The sequence below is a fragment of the Cnephaeus nilssonii genome (genome assembly GCF_951640355.1).
Source record: "Cnephaeus nilssonii genome assembly, chromosome: 5".
Taxonomy (NCBI): Eukaryota; Metazoa; Chordata; class Mammalia; order Chiroptera; family Vespertilionidae; genus Cnephaeus; species Cnephaeus nilssonii.
The window spans coordinates 107283853-107296388 of record NC_137076.1 but is presented as its reverse complement, the minus strand read 5'-3'; the positions used below and the strand labels follow the sequence as shown (position 1 = coordinate 107296388).

Here is a 12536-nt window from a genome sequence, read left to right as displayed (position 1 = left end):
AGGAAGGAAGGAAGGAGGGAAGGAAGGAAGGAAGGAAGGAGGAAGGAAGGAAGGAAGGAAGGAAGGAAGGAAGAAGGGAAGGAAGGAAGGAGGGAAGGAAGGAAGGAAGGAAGGAAGGAGGGAAGGAAGGAAGGAAGGAAGGAAGGAAGGAAGGAGGGAAGGAAGGAGGGAAGGAAGGAAGGAAGGAAGGAAGGAAGGAAGGAAGGAAGGAGGGAAGGAAGGAGGGAAGGAAGGAAGGAAGGAAGGAAGGAAGGAAGGAAGGAGGGAAGGAAGGAGGGAAGGAAGGAAGGAAGGAAGGAAGGAAGGAAGGAAGGAAGGAGGGAAGGAAGGAGGGAAGGAAGGAAGGAAGGAAGGAGGGAAGGAAGGAAGGAAGGAAGGAAGGAAGGAAGGAAGGAAGGAAGAAGGGAAGGAAGGAAGGAGGGAAGGAAGGAAGGAAGGAAGGAAGGAGGGAAGGAAGGAAGGAAGGAAGGAAGGAAGGAAGGAGGGAAGGAAGGAGGGAAGGAAGGAAGGAAGGAAGGAAGGAAGGAAGGAAGGAGGGAAGGAAGGAAGGAAGGAAGGAAGGAAGGAAGGAAGGAGGGAAGGAAGGAAGGAAGGAAGGAAGGAAGGAAGGAAGGAGGGAAGGAAGGAAGGAAGGAAGGAAGGAAGGAAGGAAGGGGAAGAAGGAAGGAAGGAAGGAAGGAAGGAAGGAAGGAAGGAAGGAAGGAGGAAGGAAGGAGGGAAGGAAGGAAGGAAGGAAGGAAGGAAGGAGGGAAGGAAGGAGGGAAGGAAGGAAGGAAGGAAGGAAGGAAGGAAGGAAGGAAGGAGGAAGGAAGGAGGGAAGGAAGGAAGGAAGGAAGGAAGGAAGGAGGAAGGAAGGAGGGAAGGAAGGAGGAAGGAAGGAAGGAAGGAAGGAAGGAAGGAAGGAAGGAAGGAAGGAAGGAAGGAAGGAAGGAAGGAAGAAGGGAAGGAAGGAAGGAAGAAGGGAAGGAAGGAAGGAAGGAAGGAAGAAGGGAAGGAAGGAAGGAAGAAGGGAAGGAAGGAAGGAGGGAAGGAAGGAAGGAAGGAAGGAAGGAAGGAAGGAAGGAGGGAAGAAGGGAAGGAAGGAAGGAAGGAAGGAAGGAAGGAAGGAAGGAAGGAAGGAAGGAAGGAAGGAAGGAGGGAAGGAAGGAAGGAAGGAAGGAAGGAAGGAGGGAAGGAAGGAAGGAAGGAAGGAAGGAAGGAAGGAAGGAAGGAAGGAAGGAGGGAAGAAGGGAAGGAAGGAAGGAAGGAAGGAAGGAAGGAAGGAAGGAGGGAAGGAAGGAGGGAAGGAAGGAAGGAAGGAAGGAAGGAAGGAAGGAAGGAAGGAAGGAAGGAGGGAAGGAAGGAGGGAAGGAAGGAAGGAAGGAAGGAAGGAAGGAAGGAAGGAAGGAAGGAAGGAGGGAGGGAGGGAGGGAGGGAAGGAAGGAAGGAAGGAAGGAAGGAAGGAAGGAAGGAAGGAAGGAAGAAAGGGAGAAGGCGCCGTCCTGCTGGGACGGCCAGCGGCAGGCGCGAAGGAAATGCCTGGTGGGTTGTCAATATTTGAACAGCTCGCGGTGCCCGGGCTCCGGGGCTCAGCTGCCACCTATTCCGGCTGGTTCCACAGAACATGAGCCGCCCCTCACACCCCTCCGACTGCACAGGCGGCGCCCAGGCGGGCAGCGGCTTCCGGGGGGAGCTTGTTTTGGGGTGTGGGCTGTTTCATCAGGAGAGGGCATTTTTATGGGACCCAGCCATGCTCGCGTCCCCGCACCCTCGCCACTGGGTGCCAGGAGACCAAGACACTGCCAGGTGGTGTCAGGGGCCCCAGCTGCTCGCCTGACATCTCCCCCTCCACCACCCGCCCCCCGTAAGTCTCTGTCTTGTGCCAGAAGCTCCTCGGCGTGGTGGCTGGGCGGAGCGGGCGGCCGGCGGTTGGGCAGCGGCGATGGCCGTGCAGCCTCGCTGTGAGCCCGGCACGTCCTCCCGCGCAGCCGCTGCCGCCAGAGGCAGCCACGGGGGACGGCAGCGAACGGGATCAGTGCCGGGCACAGACGCGCCCCCTGGCTGTGCGTGGCCCCCTCCCCGGAAGGTGCTGGAAGCCACACAGCCGGCATGGGCACGACTGTTTGCATGCGTCGCCCCCAGGCGTCTGCCGTGGCCGCAGAAAGCCGTCCACACGGTCACACAACAGCCAGCGGCCCTGACGGCACCGTAAGCTGTTTCCTCCGGAGCGGCCCTGGGTCCCGGGCCGGCCCGGCGCAGGCAGACGCCTGCCTCACAACGAGGTGCCCGCGGAGCTGGGGGGCAGGCCTCGCCCACTGGGACCCTCCTGGGAGCCCCTCGCACCCCTCCCACTCGTTTCCTTCACTCTGGGACTTTTCAGCTGAGCAAAGAAGAAAGTCAGTATTTTTTCCGAAGATGTGAAATCCACAGGAGTTCCTGGGTCAGCAGGTTCAGCAAGAGGGCGCTCTGCCTCACTCCGGCCTCGCCCACTCTAACTTCACCCACTCTGGCCTCGCCCACATCTGGCCTCGCTCACCTCCGGCCTCGCCCACCTCCAACCTCACCCACTCTGGCCTCGCCCACATCTGGCCTCGCTCACCTCCAACCTCACCCACTCCGGCCTCGCCCACTCTAACTTCACCCACTCCGGCCTCACCCACCTCCAGCCTCCCCCACTCTGGCCTCGCCCACATCTGGCCTCGCCCACTCCGGCCCCTCAGAACCACGCGTTGACGGCCGGAGGTTCGCATCACTCTCTGGGGGGGTCTCCATCGCAGGCAGCCTCTGCACAGACGGCCTTCACGTGGCCTCCTGCCGTGAGCCAGGCCACGGTGAAGGGGGTGCTGGGGGTGACGGCCGAGGCAGCCCTGGCCTCAGTGGCGTGTCTGACCGCCTGACCGTGGACGCGGATGAATGGCTGTGTGAGAAACGAGCAGCTGACAGGCTCCCGGTTGCAGGCCGGGCTCACAGGCTCCCGTTTGCAGGCCGGGCTCACAGGCTCCCGTTTGCAGGCCGGGCTCACAGGCTCCCGGTTGCAGGCCGGGCTCACAGGCTCCCGTTTGCAGGCCGGGCTCACAGGCTCCCGTTTGCAGGCCGGGCTCACAGGCTCCCCGTTTGCAGGCCGGGCTCACAGGCTCCCGTTTGCAGGCCGGGCTGACAGGCTCCCGGTTGCAGGCCGGGCTCACAGGCTCCCGTTTGCAGGCCGGGCTGACAGGCTCCCGGTCACAGGCCGGGCTCACAGGCTCCCCGTTGCAGGCCGGGCTCACAGGCTCCCGTTTGCAGGCCGGGCTCACAGGCTCCCGTTTGCAGGCCGGGCTCACAGGCTCCCGTTTGCAGGCCGGGCTCACAGGCTCCCGTTTGCAGGCCGGGCTCACAGGCTCCCGTTTGCAGGCCGGGCTCACAGGCTCCCGTTTGCAGGCCGGGCTCACAGGCTCCCGTTTGCAGGCCGGGCTCACAGGCTCCCGTTTGCAGGCCGGGCTCACAGGCTCCCGTTTGCAGGCCGGGCTCACAGGCTCCCGTTTGCAGGCCGGGCTGACAGGCTCCCGTTTGCAGGCCGGGCTCACAGGCTCCCGTTTGCAGGCCGGGCTCACAGGCTCCCGTTTGCAGGCCGGGCTCACAGGCTCCCGTTTGCAGGCCGGGCTCACAGGCTCCCGTTTGCAGGCCGGGCTCACAGGCTCCCGTTTGCAGGCCGGGCTCACAGGCTCCCGTTTGCAGGCCGGGCTCACAGGCTCCCGTTTGCAGGCCGGGCTCACAGGCTCCCGTTGCAGGCCGGGCTCACAGGCTCCCGTTTGCAGGCCGGGCTCACAGGCTCCCGGTTGCAGGCCGGGCTCACAGGCTCCCGTTTGCAGGCCGGGCTCACAGGCTCCCCGTTGCAGGCCGGGCTCACAGGCTCCCGGTTGCAGGCCGGGCTCACAGGCACTGGGGGCGGGCGAGTGGGTGGAACCAGACCGTGAGGCCCGGACGGCGGTCGCCTGCAGCGCGGGGACGGTGTGACTGTCCGTGAGGTCAGACTCGTGCGGGCAGGCTCAGAGTTGTTGGGGCCCCGATCCCGTGACGGCGGCAGCTCCGCGGCGTAGCCCCTGGTTTGCACGTGGCTCCCGTTGCTGATTAGACTGCAGCCCCCCCCCCCCCGGCTCCCCCACGCCCAGCCTCTCCCACGCAAACAGCGACTGCAGTCCGTGGGGCCGGCCCCGGTGAGTTATAAATGAGGCCTAAAGTGCTGAGGGTGCGCATTCCGGAAGGAAGAATTAAGCAGGATAAAATGTGCGCGTTTTCTTCCGTTAATTTAAGGAAATCTCTTGGAATGACTCCCGCCCCCAACATTTTTCACCCTAAGTGGATTGCTAACTGCCTCGCTCTGGGCTGAGATGCTGTATCAATATTTTAAAATGTTTTCATGAAAAATGCACACCATCCCGGGAGCTCTGGCGGAGCTTAAACTAAAGCGTGGCTTCAGGTGACGGCACAGGGGGGACCGGCCGCGGGGAGCGCCCGGCAGCAACGCCACCGGCACCGGGCCTCGGGGTGCCGGGCCGCCCAGCGCTCCGCACGCACCCTCCGCGGCCCTCACACCTGCGCTGCAGCAACAGCCAGTTTCCGAGTCGGGGTTTCTCTTTCGTTTCTTTTTTTTTTTTTTTAATCTATTTTATTGTGTGTTTTTTTTACAGAGAGGAAGGGAGAGAGATAGAGAGAGAGTTAGAAACATCGATGAGAGAGAAACATCGATCAGCTGCCTCCTGCACACCCCCCACTGGGGATGTGCCCGCAACCAAGGTACATGCCCTTGACAGAATCGAACCTGGGACCTTTCAGTCCGCAGGCCAACGCTCTATCCACTGAGCCACACCGGTTTCGGCGATCTCTTTCGTTTCTGTAACAGCATTACGTCGCCTCTCTTAGAGGGAGCGCGGCAGGGCTCACTCTGCACCGACGGCCGGGAACAGGGATTGGTCATAGCGAGCGCTGAGTGGAATATGCTGGGCCTCGCTTGCTGAGCAGGCCCAGGTGCTGTGCAGGCCCCCAGGCTGCGGGCACAGAGGCGCCTGGGAGGGTGGGGTGGGGAGAGGAGGGAGGGAGGGAGGGAGGGAGTGAAGGAGGGAGGGAGGGAGGGAGGGAGGGAGGGAAGGAGTGAAGGAGGGAGGGGCCAGTGGCTCCCACGGGTGGACTGGGGCGGGACAGAGGGGCCAGGGGTGACCTGGGGCAGGATGGAGGGGCAGCGCCCTCATTCCCCGGCCGCTGTCATACAAAACCCCGCATGTAAGTCACACACGGCACGGGTCCATGTGCAAACCTCCATGTTCTGTGGGAGAGGAAGGCTTAGGCGGCGGGGCCATCGTTACCTTCTTAGGGGTGACGGGAGCTTGGCGAGAACCGAGTACAATCAAGTCTAGAAACGGCCACGGCCGCCCTCCCGCCCGACAGCGCTGTCCCTCCGACCGCTCCCGCACCGCCCTGTGACCTGAGCCTCGAGGGCCTGTGGGCGCTGAGCCCGGTGCACCCCGCGTGCCACCGCCCTGCCCTCTGTTCGCTGGGGGCTACCCCGGCCCACACCCGCCCCGAGGCCGAGGAGGCTGGTTCGCATCCACATCCCCCGCGGCTCCCGGGGGCCCGAACGCGAGCTCATGCTCCCGCTGCGCAGCCTCTGCCGGCCCCAGGGCAGGTGTCCCGGTCACACTCCTCGGTCCCGCTGCCCCGCTCTCAGGACCCCGTATCCGCTTCCTCCGCTCTCTGCACCCCTTGCTGGCTTCCCTCAGGTTAGCCTTGCCCTGAGGTCAGGGTAAGTGCGTTCAGCGCGTAGCTTTTGGGGTGAGGGATACGGAGCCTGAGGTTCGCCGTTTAGTGACGGTCCGCGCGCAGTTCAGGACATAGCACGTTCTCACTGCTGTGCGGCCTCACCGTCCCTCCGGAATGTTCTCCTCCAAACCCAGACTCTGCCCCATTCACCGCTCCCTCCCCCGCCCCCCGCCCCCCGCCAGCGCACATGGGCGGCTGCCGCTGCTGGCAGTGTGGCTGAGGGTGCGCAGGCGGCTCAGTGTGTGTGTGACGTGCACGTGTACTTGGTGGCACCCGGGCTCGGGAACTGGTCCTGGGACGGGGTGCTGCAGCCACTGCGGGTGCTCACCTGAGGGCGGGGGGGGGTCGCAGTTTGCGAGTTGGGTGTGCAGGCAGCGTCCTGGGGGTGAGGGCCGGCGGGGCTGTCCCCAGCACGGGCAGACCCCAGTCCCGGCTGCACTGCCAAGTGTGACAAGCTGCAGCTCAGGCCAAGTCCAGGCCCTGCCCCCTGCCCCCTGCCCGGGGCTGCCCTCATAGCACAAGCCAGCGCCTTCGATGTGGAGCTGGCGTGTAAAGTGTGTGCCTCGGTCACCACTTCCCGTTAGGGAGCAGCTGGGCCACGCGGGCACTGCAGTGACCAGCGGAAGCGGGGCTGGGCGCCGTGGAGGGCGGGGGGGCGGGTGGTGAGCGCCGGCAGGCACCCGGGACGCCGTGGGGGGCGGGGGGGCGTGGGGTGAGCACCGGCAGGCACCCGGGACGCCGTGGGGGGCGGGGGGGCGGGGGGTGAGCGCCGGCAGGCACCCGGGACGCCGTGGGGGGCGGGGGGGCGTGGGGTGAGCACCGGCAGGCACCCGGGCGTGCTGAGCCCGCGATGCTGAACCAGAGATGAGACCCAGCGGCGCCGCGGGGACGGCCAGAGCCCCGAGGACGCTCAGGGAGTGCCGCCTCCCACGTCCAGCCTTGGCGGTCTCCGCTGAGCACCCCAACCCTGCGCACCTCACCCCGCCTGGACCTCAGAGCGCGCGCCCCGGGGTGGGCCGGGAGCTGACGGGCAGCGCGGGCGTGGGGACTCCCTGGCGCAGGGCTGAGCGGCTCTCCCCCCCCCCCCCACGCTGCCCGGTGCCGGCGTGGCTCTTGCAGATGAGGGCCTGTGGGACACGTTCGTGAAGGGCCTCCCCCACAGCGCCACGTCCTACAGCGTCGGCCTGGGCAGGCTCCGGCCGGGCGTGACCTACGAGTTCCGGGTGCTGGCCGTGAACCCGGTGGGCTACGGGGAGCCCAGCAGCCCGTCCGCGGCCGTGTCAGGTAGGTGCCGGGACAGCGCGGGGGGCGGGGGAGGAGGCCCTGGGTGTGCAGGCGCCCCCGCAGCAGGCGGGGTGGCTCCGCGTCCTCACTGCCCCAGCGTGGCCTGTGCCCCGGGAGCAGGGGCCGCTCTGGGTGAGGTCAGAGCTCAGGGCTCCCCGGGGTGGCAGCTGAGCACCCACACAGTTCAGAGAGCTGTCCTGCCCCGGGAGCCGACCGACACCGTCCAGGACCGCCCCCCCACCCCCCCCCCCCCATGTTCCCCGCGGCCACACACACGGCCACACACAGCGAGGTGCCTGCCGTCGGGCGTAACCTCTGGGGCACGGCCTTGGGCCTCAGCGCCCACAGGCTTCCCAGGCGGCCGGCCCGAGGCCTGGGACCAGCTCCCTGCAGGGCACACAGAGGAGCCCAGGCCTCCGGCACCTTCCAGAAACCGCCTCCGCCCCTCAGGGTTTATAGCAGGATCCACGGGAGATGGCACCCGCCCAAGCACCCTGTCCCTCAGCCTCTCCAGTCGTTTCTGAGAAAACATCTGGAAGGGGCTGTTGCTCCGTTCGGCTTTGCAGAGACGTGAACTAAATAAATAAAACACAGCCCAGGAGGGGGCGGGGGGAGGCCAGCAGGTACCCAGCGAGCCCCTCCGCCCGCGGTGGCTGCACCCAGCCCTTCCAGACAGGTGTGGGCGCCCCCGCCAGCTGTGAGCGGTCAGCTCAGGGCCCGCTGGGCTCAGTCTGTCCCCACAGGCTTTTAGGGGGACCCCTGACTGCCCCTGAGAAGCTCTCTCTGGCGGCCATGTGAAGCTTGGACTTGCTCACACGTGCCCGTCTGTCCGCAGCGCAAGCGGACACCCCGTTCTACGAGGAGTGGTGGTTCCTGCTGGTGATGGCGCTGTCCAGCCTGCTCATCCTGCTGCTGGTGGCCCTCGCCCTGGTGCTGCGCGGGCAGAGCCGGGGGCACCGGAGCTGCGGCACAGGTGGGTGCCCCACCCTGCTCACCCCCACCCCCACCCCAGGCCCAGGAGAGCTGGGCGAGGCTGTGCTGTGTCCCCTGCCCGCCCTGCCGCAGCGGGGACAGACCAGCAGGCCTGTTCTGGAGGCCAGGCTCTGCCCTCCGAGGAGCCGTGTGTGCGGATGCGCCATCGGGACCTTGGGCCTCTGAGTCCCCTGTGCCCATCTGCCCACAGCAGCAGGTGTGAGTCTGAGGACAGGCCGGCTCCCTCCGCCCTCGGCCCAGCCGGAGCCTCGGGCCGCTCGCAGCGTTCCCGCACGGGCTCGGTGCCTGGCGCCTGGTGGGTGCCGGCAGGCGTTTGCTGCTAGAGGAGTCGCTGTTGTTAGAGAAAGGACCGGGCCTGGGCGAGGCGGCCACGGAGTGCATCCTCCTTGCGGCTCCATGGACGGGAGGCACAGCGGGGGCCGGAGCCGGGACATGTGGCCCCGGCAGGGAGGCAGGAGCCACCGGTGCCATGGCGCTATGCACTGGCGCCTGAGCCTGGCACACTTGGCGCTGTTCGTTGTCCTCCACGCAGGTTCTCACCGCTGCCCGCGGCCCCTCCTCGCGTGACCAGAGCGCTGAGCTCCAAGCCCGCCCCCCCCCCCCCCAGCTGGGCCCAGGGCTCCGGGGTCGCCAGGCCCGGACAGGACCTCTCCGAGCCCCACGCCATCCCGTGGGCTCCCCCGTCAGCTCGCCGGTGCCCAGGAGAGGGGACCCACAGGGCTGTCCCCCAGAGGAGCCGCCTCAGCCCTCTGCGCGGGAGGGGCCTCGCGGTCCCCCCAGCAGCACGGGCCCTGGCCCTGCGGAAGGGCTAATGGCGCCCCAGCACCTCCCTCCCCTCAGTGCCCTTAGCACGCGGCCCGCCCCCGGAAAGGGCTGCTGTTCTCTGTGGCCTCGCCTCTAGCGGGGCTCCTGTCAGGCTCGCCGTGGGAGCTGCTGTAGGAACGCCGTCCCGTCCACGTCCACGGGGCCCTGGGCAGGGACGGCTCCCCTTCCCTCTCTCCCGCCCAGAAAGCAGGACTGAAACACAGCGCTGCCGCAGCCCGGCCCCAGCTCACCCTGGGCTATTCACTTAACCCAGTGGTCGGCAAACTCACTAGTCAGCAGAGCCAAATACCAACAGGACAACGATTGAAATTTCTTTTGAGAGCCGAAAACCGACTTCTGCGCATGGGCCACGAAGTTTCAATCGCACTGTACGTGCGCGCCCGCACGTGGTATTTTGTGGAAGAGCCACACTCAAGGGGCCAAAGAGCCGCATGTGGCTCGCGAGCCGCGGTTTGCCGACCACTGGCTTAACCTAACTGAAGCCTTGGGGAGAAGATTCATCCACTAGAATGTCCCCTCCCTGCGGGAGACACGCAGGCCTGGCCTCTGGGCACAGCACTCTGCGCCCCTCCTCCACTCACAGCCCCTTCCCCCCTCTCCAGCCCCATCCCCCCCTCCAGCCCCATCCCCCCTCTCCAGCCCCTTCCCCCCTCTCCAGCCCCTTCCCCCCTCTCCAGCCCCATCCCCCCCTCCAGCCCCATCCCCCCTCTCCAGCCCCTTCCCCCCTCTCCAGCCCCTTCCCCCCTCTCCAGCCCCATCCCCCCCTCCAGCCCCTTCCCCCCTCTCCAGCCCCATCCCCTCTCTCCGGCCCCATCCCCTCTCTCCAGCCCCATCCCCTCTCTCCTCTGTTCTGCTGGCGTTTCACTCCCACACAGACAGAGCATTGGGCATGTTGAGGGGTGCGAGGTCCCCCCAGAGGGGACCCTGAGGTTGGAAATGGGGGTGAGTTGCATGGGCCCATGAGGCCCTGGCCTGTGCTCAGCTCTGTCCCCAAGGCTGGCGTGGCGGGAGCCCAACACTGGGTCACCGAGCGGTTTGCGGTCTGTTTTGCCCGGAACTTACGGTCTGGTCAGGGGAGCAGAGGCGGGCAAGGAGAAGCAAGCACACGCGTGTGTGACACACGCAGCAGTGGGGGCGGGCACCTGGGGGCTCCCCTGGGAGAGGGGATTGCTCTTTTGGGACCTGGAAAATTCTCTCTGGTCTCCTGACCCCTGAGCCGTGATCTGAAGGAAGGGCCAATAAGCCAGGAGATAGGGGGTCTGGGAGCTGGGGGGCTGGGGGGCTAGGGGGCTGGGGGCTGGGGGCTCTGCACGGAGCCCTCACTCGGGGGGGCTGGGGGCTGGGGCTCAGCTTGGAGCCCTCACTCGGGGGGCTGGGGGCTGGGGCCCTGCACGGAGCCCTCACTCGGGGGGGCTGGGGGCTGGGGCTCAGCTTGGAGCCCTCACTCGGGGGGCTGGGGGCTGGGGCCCTGCACGGAGCCCTCACTCAGGGGGCTGGGGGCTGCTCAGAGCCCTCCCTTGGGGGGCTGGGGGGCTGGGGGGCTGGGGGCTTGAGGCTCAGCTCAGAGCCCTCCCTCGGGGGGCTGGGGGGCTGGGGGCTTGGGGCTCAGCTCAGAGCCCTCCCTCGGGGGGCTGGGGGGCTGGGGGCTTGGGGCTCAGCTCAGAGCCCTCCCTCGGGGGGCTGGGGGGCTGGGGGCTTGGGGCTCAGCTCAGAGCCCTCCCTCGGGGGGCTGGGGGGCTGGGGGCTCAGCTCAGAGTCCTCCCTCGGGGGGCTGGAGGGCTGGGGGCTGGGGGCTGCTCAGAGCCCTCCCTCGGGGGGCTGGGGGCTGGGGGGCTGGGGGCTGGGGGCTCTGACGGAGACCCACTCGCGGGCCTGGCCCGGCCGCAGGGAAGAGCGTCTCCAACATGGAGGAGTCTGTGACCCTGGACAACGGGGGCTTCGCCGCCTTGGAGCTCCACAGCCGCCACCTCAGTGTCAAGAACACCTTCTCCAAGAAGAACGGGACCAGGTAGGACCGCACCGTCCCCGCGGCCACGGTCCCACCGGCCGGGCCATGCTGAGCCCGTGCCGGCGGGGAGAGGCTGAGTGTGAGGAGGGCAGGTCCCAGGGGTGTGGGGGCCTCTGTCAGCGGGGCCTGGGTGAGGGAACCCCGCGTCACGGGGTGCCGCCTGAAGCCACGTAGTGTCAGCGGCGTGACTTCCCCCCACTCAGCCTGACGGGGGGGAGGGGATGACGGGGGGGGGGGTGCCGGGGGCGGGCGGGGAGGCCGCGGGGATCCTTGCCCAGGGCTCCTCACTGGCCTGGTCCCCGCAGGTCCCCGCCCCGGCCCAGCCCCGGCGGCCTGCACTACTCGGACGAGGACCTGGGCGGCAAGTACAACGGGGCGGCGCTGAGCGAGAGCGTGCACCTGGCGGAGGAGGCGGAGGGCGCGTCGGGATCTGAGGTCAGTGCCTCGCTCTGGTCTCCTCCTCTCGGGACAAACGCCGTTTACAGCCCGGGAAGGGGGAGGGGGAGGAGCGCCGGGCCAGACGAGGCCCCGGGTACCCCAGCCCCTCCAGGGCCGGGCGGAGGGTGCCTCTCAGGAGACCTGGGACCTCACGGGTCACAGTCCCCGGCCCCAGGCGGCACCCAGACGGGTCACGTGCCCAAAGCGGCCTCAGGTCTGCACCCCGTTCTCATCCTGCTGCCCCCAGAGCAGACCCGAGTGTCCTGGGAGACACAGGGCTGGTGGCTCTGGGCCTGTGATGTGGGGCGCCAGGCTCACGCCCCCAGGACTCCCCCCTCACCTCCCCCCACCCCATCCCTGCCCCTGTGCTGCGGAGGGGATTCCCACGGCCCCGGCTCAGTGCACAGGGCCTGAGCTCCTGTCCTCCCCAGCAACCGGGTCTCGCCCCAAGGGAGCGTGCCCTGCTGGGCCCCCAGGCCCCGGCCTCCTGCGTGTGGGGCGTTCATCCTAGAGCTGAACGGTCTGCAGGCTCAGCGGGGGCACGAGGCCCAGCCCCCCACCCTCCTGCCCACAGTCTCACTTCTCCAGCAGAGCAGCTGACCCAGCGCCTGGGAGCCGCCCGTCAGCTCTGCCAGGCCTCCAGGGGTCACCAGGCTGTTGCCTGGGCGTGTCGGCCCACCCCCCTCTTGGCATTCCTCCTCTAAATCAGCATTTATCCTAAAATAAGCCTCACCCTCACTGTGACCTGAATCAGGCCTCATTGGACCCGAGGCTTGGTGACATGGCCCTTAAGGTGTGGCTCGGTATGAGCTCCTAGGAGGGGACGGCAGGCGGCCACGTCTCACGTGCTCTGCTCGGGTTCTGCTTACAAATCCACGGGTCCGGCTGCACCCCAGCCCAGGTGTCCTGCAAGGCCCCTCTGTCCCAACCAGGGCCGTCGGGGGCCCCTGCCTAGAATGGAGGCCAGCAGGTGGGCGGGACTGCCAGCGCTGCCCCGGCCCAGCCCACCCCTCGTCAGCGGCCCGTGGAGAGGCCTCGTCTTCTGGGCCGCTCTGCCCGGGCGCTGCCTCGGCCCCCGAGCCGCAGCAGGAGGGGGGCCACGGGTCAGCTCAGACCCTGCCCTTCTCCGTAAGCCTCGTGCCCGTGTCCCTCTGCTCGGTGAATGGCTGCTCGTAGAATAATTTCCACCTAAATCCTGGGCCCACGGGAGGGCCTG

The 12536-nt window shown here is 67.2% G+C and overlaps 1 protein-coding gene across 1 annotated transcript in view; it reads left to right on the top strand.

Annotated features, from left to right (window-relative positions):
• SDK1 (sidekick cell adhesion molecule 1) overlaps positions 1–12536 on the top strand; it is a 591771-nt gene that overhangs the window by 574345 nt on the left and 4890 nt on the right. The window contains exons 41-44 of the mRNA XM_079771197.1: positions 6892–7056; positions 7892–8029; positions 10762–10882; positions 11188–11317. Coding sequence (XP_079627323.1) covers positions 6892–7056; positions 7892–8029; positions 10762–10882; positions 11188–11317 — 554 coding nt within the window. The remainder of the gene's footprint in view (positions 1–6891; positions 7057–7891; positions 8030–10761; positions 10883–11187; positions 11318–12536) is intronic.